Raw genomic sequence first — 13,669 nt, 5'->3', positions numbered from 1 at the left:
ACAATAGGCAAGCTGCCTGATAACTAAAGCAGACTTAGTATGGACTCATAAGTGAATATACACGCATTAGTTTTAAAAAGTATTGCTAATGTTTTGAAAACTTGTTTCCCAGCAGTGTATCACTGAATAACACCTGGAATGTGTCTAGGTTACAAACATTCTTAATTTTGAATTAACATCTAACTTTGTCATAGTTCTCTTCTCAATGTCTCTTCCCTTGTTCTTACTTGTTTTTAATTGAAATAGAACTGTGTCACTTTCCCTTTCCATCTCCCTTTCCATCTAGCTGCTCCCAGCTCAGCTAGCCTTCTTTGGACCCCTCCCATATTTTCCTCTTTTTCTTTGATTATTATTACATTCACATGTATATGTGTTTGTACACTGCTGAATCCATATTTGTTGCTTGTGTGTATATGATTTCAAGGCTTATCACTCTTCTTTGGGCAAACCAATAAGAGGCTCATCCCTGGTAGAGCCTACTTCTCCTTTTCCATTAGTCTGTGATTCTTTGTCTATGGATGAGACACCATAACATTTTCCTCTTTCCATTTTAACATATCCATTGATATTGAAATAGTTCTGGGTTTGGCAGGAAATGCATTAAGGTACAGTCAGTGGCACTTAAATGTTGGTGGCAACCAAAATCAGTCTTATTGAACTTAACACAAAGAAAATCATGCTTAGTACTGGAAACGTAGCCAGTGTCCTGGGATAGGGAGGCCACAGACTTTTAAAAAAAAAAAGTACCTACTGCCAGCACTTTGCTAGGCCAGCATCATTTCTTCCCAGTCTAGAGATAACATTTAAACTTGTACACACAGATAAGTGTCACTAACACCCCTCATCAAAGAAATCTCTCTTTACAGCAGATAGAAGAAAACCAACTGGGCATAACACAGATATTAACAGGTTTCGGTCAGCACAGCCTCAGTAGATACATTCACATCTCAGCTCCTGCCCCTATGGCTCAGGAAACAGATGGAAAAGCCAGACTACCAGGAAGTGTGCCGGGAAACAGTCTCTACTAGAAATGACTGCACAAACTTAGTCCTTCCCAATTGCAACTTTTCATAAAATACTAGGATTTAATACCAATGTCTTGAATATAGCTATTACTTAATGGTTTTCCAGCAAATATTTCCTGTTATTTTCTTATCATATCTTGAGGCTCAGATTAATGCATTTTATCCCCATGAGTTTATGATCTATATAGTCTTAAAGACTATGTTTTAATCTCCTTATCAGTAGCATTTTGTGTATGGCTTACCAGATACATTTTACTAGTGTTATCTGTTAGTCTAAACTTATTCTAGAACATATAGAGTTTTGTTTCTTAGTTTTCCTAGTTGACTGGGCCTATCTGTAGACTGATTTGTTTTGTATCACTTTATCTGATTGGAGAATTTTTTAAAATAAACCTCCTGCTAATTTGACCTCATGTTTCCACTGGCCTTTTTTTTTCTTTAGGTACAGTGTGAGACTTTCTTGCCCTCCTCACCTTTTCTGTAGACTTTGCTTATCCTTATGAGACTGTCTCTCCAAATTGCTGAGTCAAGCACTTGATATTCATGTCAAGTAATTTACTCTATTCATTTCATCGAGTCTTCAGAACTGACACATAAATTTACATATTACATCTTGGTGTATTGATCTTTCCTACCAATATTTATCTTTCATTGAATTGTAGTACATGTATACTAGGTACAAATGACACTTTGAGTCTCTCAGTGGGATGTAAAATGAATGAACAATATCTATTCTTCAAAGAATTTCACAATTTATTGAGCAAGCTACTTTGGCAATAAATTCATTACTGAAACTAGTTACAATTAAAAGCAGAATAAATAATGTTCTCACAAAACAGAACAGGAGAAATATTTCTAAATCGTTTCATAGGGAAGGTGGAACTTGGGTCTTAATTTTAAGGGTGTGCAGGATTGGGTGAGAAAAAAAGGACACTGAGCAAAAACCTGTAGCAGGGGAGTCATTGATATACAAGTAAGGGATGGGGCAGCCACCACACTGGTGGTCTGTTTCAGAAAGGACTAGATACAAATTTTAGAGAACAGGTTGGTTAGGGGATCCTTAATCCTGAATACTAAGAAGGAGAGGAAAATAATCTCAGAGATGTGTACTTCATTACTAATAAGAGTAAATACCAACTATTGTGTTCTCAGGCTGTATAGTGCACTGAACTACATCTTTGTGTTCAACAAATACAATAATGTTGAATAGAGAGATGATATTAGCCTCACTTTAAGGAAGAGATAGCTGTAACTCTGAAAGTGAGGTTAACCTGGCAATGTTGTGAACATGGGTTAGGGCTGACATTAAAACTGTCTGGAGAAGAATCAATATAGCTGACTTGACAGGCAAGTTTCTCTTCACCTTCTATTTAAGTGCCCTGAAATTTTAGTCCAAAGATACAATATTTAATTCATGGTCATGCTGGAAAGTTACATCAAACTATGAATAATACTTGATAAGTAAGGGACATAGTTTGAACATAGAGAGAAACTATGATGTGTACATTTTCAACGGAATAGCTGATGACTAAAAATGGATCTTTAGATGGTACCCAGGACTGGAGAGCTAGAGGGGCTAAGGAATTCGCTAGAAAAAGCCAAGAGTCAAGGTTTCACACCTCCTACTATTTCCCTGTGAGTCAGAAATAATAGATGTTTTACTAAAGAATGTTCTTGAGACATAGAGAGCAGGTACAGTCCTAGGAACACAGAGAGTCTCCATGAATGACGGGATGTTCCTAGTCTAGAATAATGCTACACACCCACTAATTAAAACATCATAGTAGCACGGTTAACTCCTGTTCATGGTCAAGATATCTGAACAAATCATTCTTTACAGAGAATGTCACACAGGGAAGTCCCAAATAAAGAGACAAGCCCACAGACAACAATTAACCAGCATTTAATAGTGATAGCACTGTCAGAAAGGAACTAAGTTCAGTGGAGTTTTCTTTGAGTATCCTCTACTTTTTTGTTGTTTTTCACCTACCATTTTCTGTTCCAAACACAATAGATAGTTTCCCTGAGTGTCCATCATCCTTCATATTAACTATATTGAACTTGTATTTTTATCTGTCTACATTGATAGGACCTTTCATTTGTAACACTTGAATGCTCATGCTTGTTCCATTATACCTGGAACCACTGGAAGCAGAGATTGAAGAACCCCCAAGGAATTTTAGAATGTTGAGGCTCAAACTGGTTCTTACTTCTGAAAGTACTTAGAACAGCAACTTTTTAATAGTTTCCAAGCACTTAGTTTAGCAAGCTATGGGAAGGCAGTATATTTCAGTAATGTGTTACTATTTCAGCGTATTCCCAACGGGCTTTATACATATACTTGTGAAGAATAAATACCCACAGTGACTAATCTTGTTTTAATTAACACCAAAGAAAATAACAGTGGTTGGCATGACAAACTATTTTCAGGTTTTCCTTTTTTAACTATGTCAGTTGCCATTTAGGAGGTGGCAAGCAGAACTTCTTACACTTGTCATCTGGCGCCCTCCACCCCCATTCTCTCATAAGAATGAAAAGGCCACTTATTCTAAGATGATATATACATCATACTCACATTTTGTAGCCATCAGACTTTCCAAAGATTGGGCCCATCTTAAAACTTCCTCCAAAGTAAGGCTTTGCAAAGAAACAAAAGCACTGATTAGGCTAAATTACTGTCAATGTTTTTGCTGAACTAAATAATTCTTTGCTATCTTGAGAATAATAGCAAAATATAATTACACTGCTCATTTTGTTTTGGTTCTTTATATTCTAGTTTTCACTGAGTTTTTAAACTCTAAAAATATAGTAGGTATATGTTTGAGAGTATAAAATAAATATTGAAGATAGGAACAATAGTTGTATAATCTCATTTCCAAATTTCTTTTAGAAATGTGACAGATTTAGCCTTTGTTATATATATGTTTGTGTTTTCAACTAAAAAATTATTTTTTCCATACATAGTTTCAATGTTTATTCTCCTCTTAGACACATTTTATATGTGATTACTATGCTTTTATTCCTTAACATATAAATTAAACATTTGTAGATCATCTACATAGTATAATATTCTACAAGGGACCTTCTGGAGATTTTATAGTCTAAAATATTTTGAGTATTTCTTAGTTTTTCACCATTAAAACTACACACAGCCAAGCTTGCATGCCTTTGCAGCTGTGGTAATTTTGTAGGTTGTAGAAACAAACTGAAAACAGTTAACAGGCACACACTGAAAGTTCCAGGCACAGACTCACACACTGCCTCTGCAGTATTGTCTTATGTTTCCCTGCCACTGTTACACATGCACCCCTTACCTAATTAGTGCTGGCTGGGTTTATCTTCAAAAGTTGTGCACACATTCTCATGGAATATCGGGTCTATTATGTTTGCACTTTCTTATTTGATATGTGTATATTTATATGTTGACACTTGAAGGCTTTAACATTAATGAAGGTAGACTATGTCAAGTCACCTTCAACTTAAACAGAATAAACAAAGCCACCCTTGGAAGATGTTTGTGAAAGGTGCAGGCTTGAAGGCTCCATTTCTGTTTCTGGTGGTGAGCTTTATGAGGTGACTGCTAAGTGACCCTACTTTCTCACACACAAATAACTTTATTTCCTTGTATCAAAGTCACTAATATGTTCACCACCACTCAACGGCTACCTCTCATGGGTCTTCTTGCCTTTAGCACCAGTGTATTCGAAGAAAACTGAAGATGCGAGCAAGACCTGCTTGTTGTACTTGTAGAGTCAGCCTGACTGTTAATTCTTCAGGAATGAGCATCAGCATTAACTGGTTATGAGCATAAAAAAGGATTTAAAAAGTTAGATGATACCTAACATAGAACGACATTAGCCCTGTACCAGCTTTGATAGTCCTGCCAGTTTTATGTAGACTTTCGCATTGGCTTCCAGGGTGCGCTGCATTCAACGCCCTCAAAAACATTTCCATGAAAACTCTTTCTGACTCACTGTCCTTTTCTTTCACTGGAACTTCAGAAAAAAATTAGCCAAAATAATATTTCCAATCTATTGAAGTGGGAAGTGCAAGGCAGGTTCCTTGTATACTTTCCTGCGTCACTGATTCTCATTGTAGGGAAAGACTGAAATTTCCAGTGAGGGGATACAAGATCACTGTGTTGGGAAATTGTTTCCAAGAGAATGCCTTTGCCTGCAAGATTTATGAGACTCACAGATACAGACCATGTTTAGAGAAATTGGGTTGTTTGAACTTCATTTTTGCTTTTGCTTATTTTTCCTTTCACAGGATTCGTGCTGGCCTGTGACTATGAAGATGGTATCCTCAGAATTATGCAAAGATTATTTTTAAACACCTTTGCCCCCATATTAGCCTGAGTTTTCTCCAGTTTTGAGTCACTTCCTTTTTTTTCTGGATAGTAGGCAGCAAAAAGCAATCAGACATGGGGACCTTTTGAAATTCATGGCATTGGTGCGTAGAGTCTGAGGGTTGGGGGATCCAACTCTGATGTTGGACTTAATACATCTGCACACCTAGGTTTTGCTATTATCTCTATATCTGACAAAATTATTATGAATGCAAAGTTCCTGTCAAATGACCCCAAGCAGCATTCTACAATATGAATTCTCTTTTCTCGAGCTCCTCCTTTCAATGGAGCATTTACACTGTAGACTACAGGAAGTCCAAGTTCTGATTGTGATAGACCATAGGGATCATCAGGGGAAGAAAGCCGGTCTCAGTCAGACTATTGTATCTTTCTCCATGGGTGCACCTGCATGGTTCACTGAGCATTGGGCTTTATCACCCACCACTACAGCTACCTTTCTTCACCAAGCCATAGCTTGTGACCTTTTGAAACCCTCTTTACTTCAGTGGAAGGTCAGACTGGTCAAGAGCTCTGACTTACAAGGATGTGTTCAGAATAAGGTCTCCATTTGACCTAGATTGGGTAAAGGTGGTTAATCTAACAGGGGTCTTTAATCTGTGGATTCTTTGTGATAAATCCGATTGTTTGGTTACCTTCCAGTTGTGCTTTCCATTCTAATCTATCTGGATCTTTATAAGGTAACTTATCCCAGTGCTTCAGAAGCTTAGTAAGTAAGACCACGAGTGTAGGAGCAACCTAGGCTGTATAACCAGACCCTGTAAAAAGCATGGAAACAAACCAACAAATAACAAATTTCCCTGCATTCAGAAAAGATTTGGAGCTTGCTAGGGTTCCCTTGTAAACCCCACCAAGAAATGGAGGTGTCTGGCGCCTCTTAAGAAGGTTTTACTCGTAAAATATGTTGGATTAAAAATCCCTAAGCTTCTTTTAAAAAGAACATTTGTAATGGTCTCTAAATATCGAAGTTGGTAAGTTCTTAGGTGTATACCACAGATAATGAAAATGAGCTTTAGTGTGATACATGATTGCTCTTCTGCTGGGATTTCTTGTGCATAAATGGAAATTGTACTTTCTCAGAAAATTGTATTTAGAGTACGGTTAAATATATATGCACCTATTTATCATGTGATGAATTCTTTAAAATGGCTATGATATTTAAAAGCTACTTACTTTGAAGGGAGCCTCTTAGATTCAGCTCTGCATAGCTTACAAATCCAACAGATATGCCTGTTCATTTTTTTCTAAAAACAAAAGCATATAGATATATTATTTAGTCATGTGAAATGACAATCTGATGAGTCAATTTTCAAAGATTATATAAAATTATAAATCTCAAAAGTTAATAGAAGTCACTGTGGGTCATGGAGGAAGAAGGAATAAAATGAGTCACCTCATACATATTTCATATGAATATAGGTTAGGAGATTTCTCAGTGACTTTGGAATTCCTTTTACCCATCAATTCATTAATAATAGGGCTTTTAAAATACAGAGCTCTGAAAGATGTATTTTAATTAGAACCCACTGACAATGAATTCATTAACTTCTAATGTTTCCTTTTTGGGATGATTCTTATTTTTAGAAGGCTCCCTAAATATATGAAGGAAAAAGTGCCTTTTTGCAATTAGTCAAATAAAACAGCATAAACAGCCAAATAAAAACTCCTTAAGAATGAGTTCGTATAAGAACTTAGAAGAGAAGCTTTTACACAAACTTAGGCATTTTGGACACTGTAACTTTGAAATTCTGACAGAGTTTGACTAAGTCTAAGCTGAATGTATATATATAGCAACACATGTCATGGTTGGTTTTTAACTCGAGACTTGGAGAAAATAACTAAATACATGCTAGGGATAATTAAATCCATGTTTCCTATAAAATCTGGAAATAGTTTGGTAGCTGTACATAAGTAATTATGTGAAGTGAGTTACTAAGGATCAGTCGTGAGCTTTTGTGACTTTATTGAGTGTTCTGAACTCTTGTTCTCTGCCAGGCTCAGTGCCAGTGGGTGATCTCCAGAGACCCTGCTCTTCTCTTCCTGTCCTTACTGGAAAGCCAATGAAGAAAACATGCTGTAGGATTCTGTTAGAGGGGCTGCGTATACCTGCAGCAGGAGAACAAAGTCAGACTTGAGAAAGGTCAGTGTAGCCATCCCAGTAATGGACCATTCGAGTGGGAGTCTATGGGCTGCGTTGAGAAGTGTTACATGAAAGAAGGAGGAATTGCGTATGCAAAGGTTAGCAAGTCCTGGTTAGTTGAAGAAAAAAAAGAATTGGGTTGTCTAGGGTGAAAAATGGAGAGAATTTGAAAGAAAAGGCTAGAGAGTTAAGATTGGTCCAAGAATCATCTTTGGATGAATCTTTTGAGAGAAAGGATGGAAACAAGTTTACCTGAAAGGTTTTACTTGAAAGTAAAGTTGGGTATTTTCATAAACACTTAAGAAAAATAAAAATATAATGGGATGTCTTGGGAAAGAGTGTGAACTGAAAAGACAGCCCAAGATGAGGGACAAATACATACACATCTCAGTACGACTGTGAAAAAGGAGCCCACTAGACAAGAATCAGAATAGTACTGTATCATGGGCATCAAAGAACATGCTTATATTGATGAATTCATAGTTTGTGGTTAAGTTTCAGAAAAAATACCCACTATACACTAACATTTAAAGATCGTGTTAAAAAATCCTGTGTTGTAAAAGACTTGTACAATTTTAAAAAATGAATGAGTAGTCATTTTGGTGTCAAAGCCCAAAGAGAGTGAGAGAGCAAAGGATTTAAAGATGCTCTCAGGCCTGTTAACAAGAGTGACATTAATGACCACAGTGGAGCAGAGCAGGCAGCAACAAGGTGGAGAGAGTAACAAAATGGAGTGCTAGTACCCTCACCCCCATGTTGTGTGGAAGCTGCTGAAGACGGATACAATAGGGACAGTTACTGGCCTCTGCTACCTGACTCTTCTAGCTTGCACGTTTGTAGCGTGTGCCAGTGAACTCTTTAGTGTGGCGGTGTGAATTTGGTAAAAGACATCCATGGACAGAAGTAGAAGATACGAGAGAAGTGGGAAAAAATAGTTGAAGAAGCATCCTGCAGCTAACTAGATGTACATGGCGGAACAAATGGAAGGGAGGGAAGTTAACTGGTTAACTAAGCCTCTTTTTTATTGTAAATATTGTAGTGTAAGTAGAAAGGAAAGTTTATTATGGGGCTATGTGTGTATGCAGCTAGACTCTAGGTGACCTTAAACACAGGAATAAAATATTGTTGATAATAGTAATTTACTAAAGTTTTAAAATCTCAAAGTGGTGAAAATAGAAGCATTTTTTGGAAAGATAAACTTGACTGAAGAAGACTAATAATGAAATAATTGAGGTTAAGAGAACTGTGGTATTGGCTGCTTTATTTATAATGATCCTGTGTATAAGGGGCCCTAAACTCTATTAGTGAAGTTTAGTTTATGTACTCAATGGCTCTCGCTTATTCTTGATCATCTTCCCTGTCAATGTAGCGACTCATCCTTGTCTCCCACAAGGACTCAATATTTCTTCGTGAACAATCAATTTTGTTTCATTGTCTTTTCATTTCATCTACTAGAGCCATGTGTACACATTTTCAAATTATTATCATCTCTGTAACTCTAAGTCCTTTGTAGATTATATAATAGCTATAGCGGGATCAGACAAAACCACAATGGTCAGTATGCGACACTCCCTGAGGATGCACACTGCAGGCACCTTGTGGGTGTACTGGTATTCAGGGGGTTTCCCAGAGCTCCCGAGAGCACTCAGAGTATATTCAGTTAGCTCAGAATTCTGAAACTAGAATAACACACACTTTAGTTGAGGCTTTTATTAGCTCCGTGACCTTGGGCATGTTAATTTACCTCTCAGATTATCTATTTCCTATTTCCGTTTCTCTGAAACGGAACAATGAAGATTAGAAAAAATAGATGCATGCAAAGAGTTTCTGTTCCAGATGATCTGACCCTCAGCTTCTTGTACTTTGACACTCAGAATGTTTCCCAAGCCCTTAGTAGGAAGAAGGCACACATCCTACCACAATATATTCCTTCCTTCTTTTTACATTTCAACTCAGATGACCACTTTTCCTTATTGATATTGCTCATTCTTCTCTGTAAATCCTGTTTCTTTTCATTTTTTTCAAATTGTTGCCTCATTTATGGTGACTATTTTTAGTTATTAGGCTAAAGACTGAGTTAGCCAAGTCAGTAAGAGATATTTAGAATCCTCCAGGAATGTGTGTCATACCAAACAGCAAAAGCCACAAGAGAGGATTTGCATGGCCAGAAGTTTGAGTGCTAGAGTAGAAAGGTGAAAAAGGACAAGTCCTCTGGCTTGTCTTCTTGGAGATGATTGTGCAGGTTTTCTCTGCTATTAAGATGCATGGTTAAGCACTGAGCTGAACTCAAGAAAGCCAGTAACAGAGAGGGAGGACTGATGACCAAAGGGATTAAGACTGGGCTGGTTTAACCCCCAGAAACAGCTGACCTGACAAAGGTTAACTCTTGAATCCCAGACATCAGCCTGGGAATCCAGCATGGGACTGATCAAGACCCCCTGAATGTGGGTGTCAGTGAGGAGGCCTAGGTAATCTATTGAGCCTTGGGCAGCAGATCAGTACCCATCCTAAGTATACACACAGACTTTGGACTCCCATCCAACAATGTGAGGTGCACTCTCACCCTGAACTCTTGGGGGGAGGGTCTAGGCCCTGCCCTGTATGAAATGACAGACTATGGACACCCCCATGGAGGGCCTCACCCTCCCTGTGGAAACGAGGGGATATTGGGGGGAGCTGGGGGGAGGGCACGGGAGGAGGGGAGGGAAAGGGAAAGGGACCTGGAACTGACTTGTGAAGCAACCTTGTTTCTAATCTAAATTTAAACTTAAAAATAAATAATAATAGTAAAAAAAAAGAAGCATGGTTTTGGCCAGGTGATGGTAGTGCATGCCTTTAATCCCAGCACTGGGGAGGCAGAGGCAGGTGGATCTCTGTGAGTTTGACATCAGCCTGGTCTACAAGAACTAGTTCCAGGACAGCCTCCAAAGCCACAGAGAAACCCTTTCTTGAAAAGAAAACAACAACAAACAACAGCAACAACAAAAGCAAAAGATGCATGGTTTAAGCCAAAACAGGAATCTGAGATCCACGTGGGCACCCTTGCCAAGTTGCAGCACCCCAGATGCTGTTTGTCTCACGTGTGGCCCTGATTTTCTAGACCAGTGAAGCTCTGTCTAGTTCAAAAATAACATTGTGCTCAGTTAAATGATTGCTACAGAACAAGGTTCTATGGTACAAACTATTCATTAGTTAGCAACATCTGAAGGGACTGAAATATAGCTATATATATGTATATATACACATTAAGTACATATACATGTTATTTAAAGTTCTAACTTTTCTACTCTATGTAGTTTCCAATGTTAGTTGAAAAACACGTGTGAGTCACACTCAATTTATTAGATTACAGAATACAAATGGAATGCAATGTCATAAAATTACTAATTTTAGTGAAATAATTGTGCACAAGATGTATTACACATAGGATACATAGAGTATAAAAGAAATTGTTTGTCTTCTATGATGTCTTCTGTGTTTCTAGTCCCCAAAAACCTGAGCCTTGATGGATGTTGTCCTAACACTGTGGGTCTGCTCCCTAGGTCTGCTTAGGACCTTCAGCTCTCTCTTGCCCATTGAGGTTTCCAGAACTAAATGTCCACCCACATGTCCATGTGCCTTCATACTGATTGTTATTGGATTCATGAACACCATGCACCCAACTTTGCTGGGATGAAGGACAACACTTTCTATATCTCATAACATTCTCTAGATTGAAGCAAAGAGGTAAGTCACAAATATTCAATTATAAAAAAAGGTCAGATTGGCCAATTGAGCTTATTCTGTCTTCCAATAAAAACACTTGTAAAGTGAGAGGTAAAGAGCACACAAGACTTAAACGTGAAAGAAAAGGAAGACTAAAGGAGAAAGGAAAAGTAACAAAATATTTCTAAATAGTCTTGGAAGATAGAAAGCAGATGGAAAGTAAAGTTAAAATTTGCAAACCTCTAAAATGAGAACAAACATAGATTTAGAAATTTCATTTGAGCAAATGAAGAACATATAATTCACAGTCTGAGGACAAAGAATTTCTAAAACAAGTATTTCTTAAATGCTTCTAATTTGAAAATAAAAATAAATATCTGCAGTTCTACATCCTACAATTTTTGTCAATATTTGTCATTAAATCACACATTTCATCTTTAGTATCCACAAAAATATGAAATGGCAGGGTTAAACACTCTCAAATTTACAATTGAGGAGCTTTAAATAGATGTAGTTAGTATTCACAAAATGGTGAATTCTAATTTTAAAAAGAAGTGTAATAAGGTTTTAATTAATGCCCCCATTAGTGAACCTAAATTCGTTTTATTGGATAAATCCAGCCAAGCATATCTTCAGTTAAAATGTACTTTTCAAATTAGAGCACAAGAGAAAAATAAAATAATAAAATAAACATTAACATTAAACTAGAAGGCTCCTTAGAACTTCAATTCTGTTTCGGTATAATAGAGAGTTCCTAGTTTAGAACACACTAAATTGCCATGATGTAGAACCAATTTGTGAGAACTGATTTGTGTCATGGATAAACTCACCAAACTTCCAATCAGTGGTAACCCTGTTTCTTCATGCTGGTGTAATAACATAGAAATAGTCCATTAGCCTAAGAGTAAAGTAATGATAAAATACAAGGAAGAAGAAAAATTAGTGTGAAAATACATACTTCACAAGGATTTGTGTAAGTACTTGGCCATTGTTTTTAATACAATAACTTCTACTTTATGGGTCTTGGCAATCTCTGTTTGTAAATCCATAGAATTTTATTAATTTCATAGATTAATAAAACGTACATAAAATGCACCTAATCTGTCTTTCCATTTTACTTGATGATCTTACGATAATTTAAATTTGCTTGTCTTTTTTTCTGTACCCTGATGGTAAAATTAATGTGTATTACTTTACAAGTCTTTAAGCACAGTATATTTCTTCTAGTAACTATTTTTTAAAATAAGGGCACATCTCATCAAGGTATTAATTGTAAACATACTGGTAATAGGATGAGTTGTGTATGTACTATGGCATAAATAGATTCACATATCCCCCTAACTTTAAATTAAGGCTTAGAGGCAAATAAAAAATAAATAAACTTAAAAGTTAACCCCTTTCTGCATATTTGAATTTCGGTAGTGCTGACATACACTCTAGAAAATCTTTCTGTTCATACACAAACAAGCACCCCCTCATTTTCTTTTATTTTATCAGGCTGAATACAGTTTTGAAAAACTTGGACTACTTTACATTTTGATTAACTATTTTCATGGAATGGTACAAAAAAAAATCCTGTCCTGTAAGAAAAAGTACTTTTGTGAAGTTTTACTTAGGTGTAGTATGAGGAATGAAGAAATTCTATATGACTGAGATTAACAGTGCTTCATAGAAAACTTAACAATAAACTGACATCACAATGAACAGACCTAACCAACTAGTAGAAATAGCAATTTGGAGATCAATGTTTTTTTAATTCTAAATTTTCTGATTTTGTATCTATATCATTCCACATCCACATAAAATCCATATAAAAATAACACACTCTAAAACCGCAATAGATCTTCTGTTGCCCTATTTAAGTATTATAGAAAGCCATTCTTAGTGTTAGGTACAGAAAACCTAAGACAAGAAAAAAATATGTATTTACATTTTTGTTTATTTTTTAGAAAAAAAATACCTTACATGCATTCCTATAGCCCTGCTACTCAAATCAGTACCCACAGGCATGTATATCAAGACATTCTTCTATTTACCAACTTTTTTACTGAATCTCATACTTACAAATATATTCCATGGAGCAGTCTACCAAGCTACATTTTATTTTCTCCTTGTTATGATCCTTTTGAAATCAGGTTCTGAAATTGCATGAAACACCAAGTACTGTATTTTTCCTGGCACAAAAAGACTCTACTGTCTGTATAACTACCTTCTATGGCACTCCAGCCTCTGTGCTATGAAATTCTAGTTTTACAGACACATATCTATGCAAAGAGAGGTTTTTTGAATATGGAAAGTACTTCTGTGGGATTGCAATGTCTTGCTGATAAAAGAGGTTTTATCTAAACTTATCAGAAAATCTGACATGTCCAGATGGCTGGAAGCAGCAGCTCCTTAGAATTTTCAACTGCTGTAGTCAAAATTTCTCTTCTG

General features: G+C 36.6%; 1 protein-coding gene across 1 annotated transcript in view; it reads right to left on the bottom strand.

The window, feature by feature from the left end:
* Positions 1-13,456, bottom strand: part of Rgs13 (regulator of G protein signaling 13) — a 28,794-nt gene extending 15,338 nt beyond the window's left edge. Inside the window, exons 1-4 of the mRNA XM_005073462.3 lie at positions 13,301-13,456; positions 12,067-12,134; positions 6,565-6,635; positions 3,601-3,662 (exon numbers count right to left, since the gene is read on the bottom strand). Of these exons, the coding sequence (XP_005073519.2) occupies positions 3,601-3,662; positions 6,565-6,635; positions 12,067-12,117 (184 nt within the window). The 5' untranslated portion in view covers positions 12,118-12,134; positions 13,301-13,456. The remainder of the gene's footprint in view (positions 1-3,600; positions 3,663-6,564; positions 6,636-12,066; positions 12,135-13,300) is intronic.
* Between the last annotated feature and the right edge of the window lie 213 nt (positions 13,457-13,669).

The sequence above is a fragment of the Mesocricetus auratus genome, unplaced genomic scaffold (assembly GCF_017639785.1).
Source record: "Mesocricetus auratus isolate SY011 unplaced genomic scaffold, BCM_Maur_2.0 Super-Scaffold_100676, whole genome shotgun sequence".
Classification (NCBI taxonomy): domain Eukaryota; kingdom Metazoa; phylum Chordata; class Mammalia; order Rodentia; family Cricetidae; genus Mesocricetus; species Mesocricetus auratus.
Note: the sequence above shows the minus strand (reverse complement) of the source record. Positions and strands in the feature narration are given on the sequence as shown.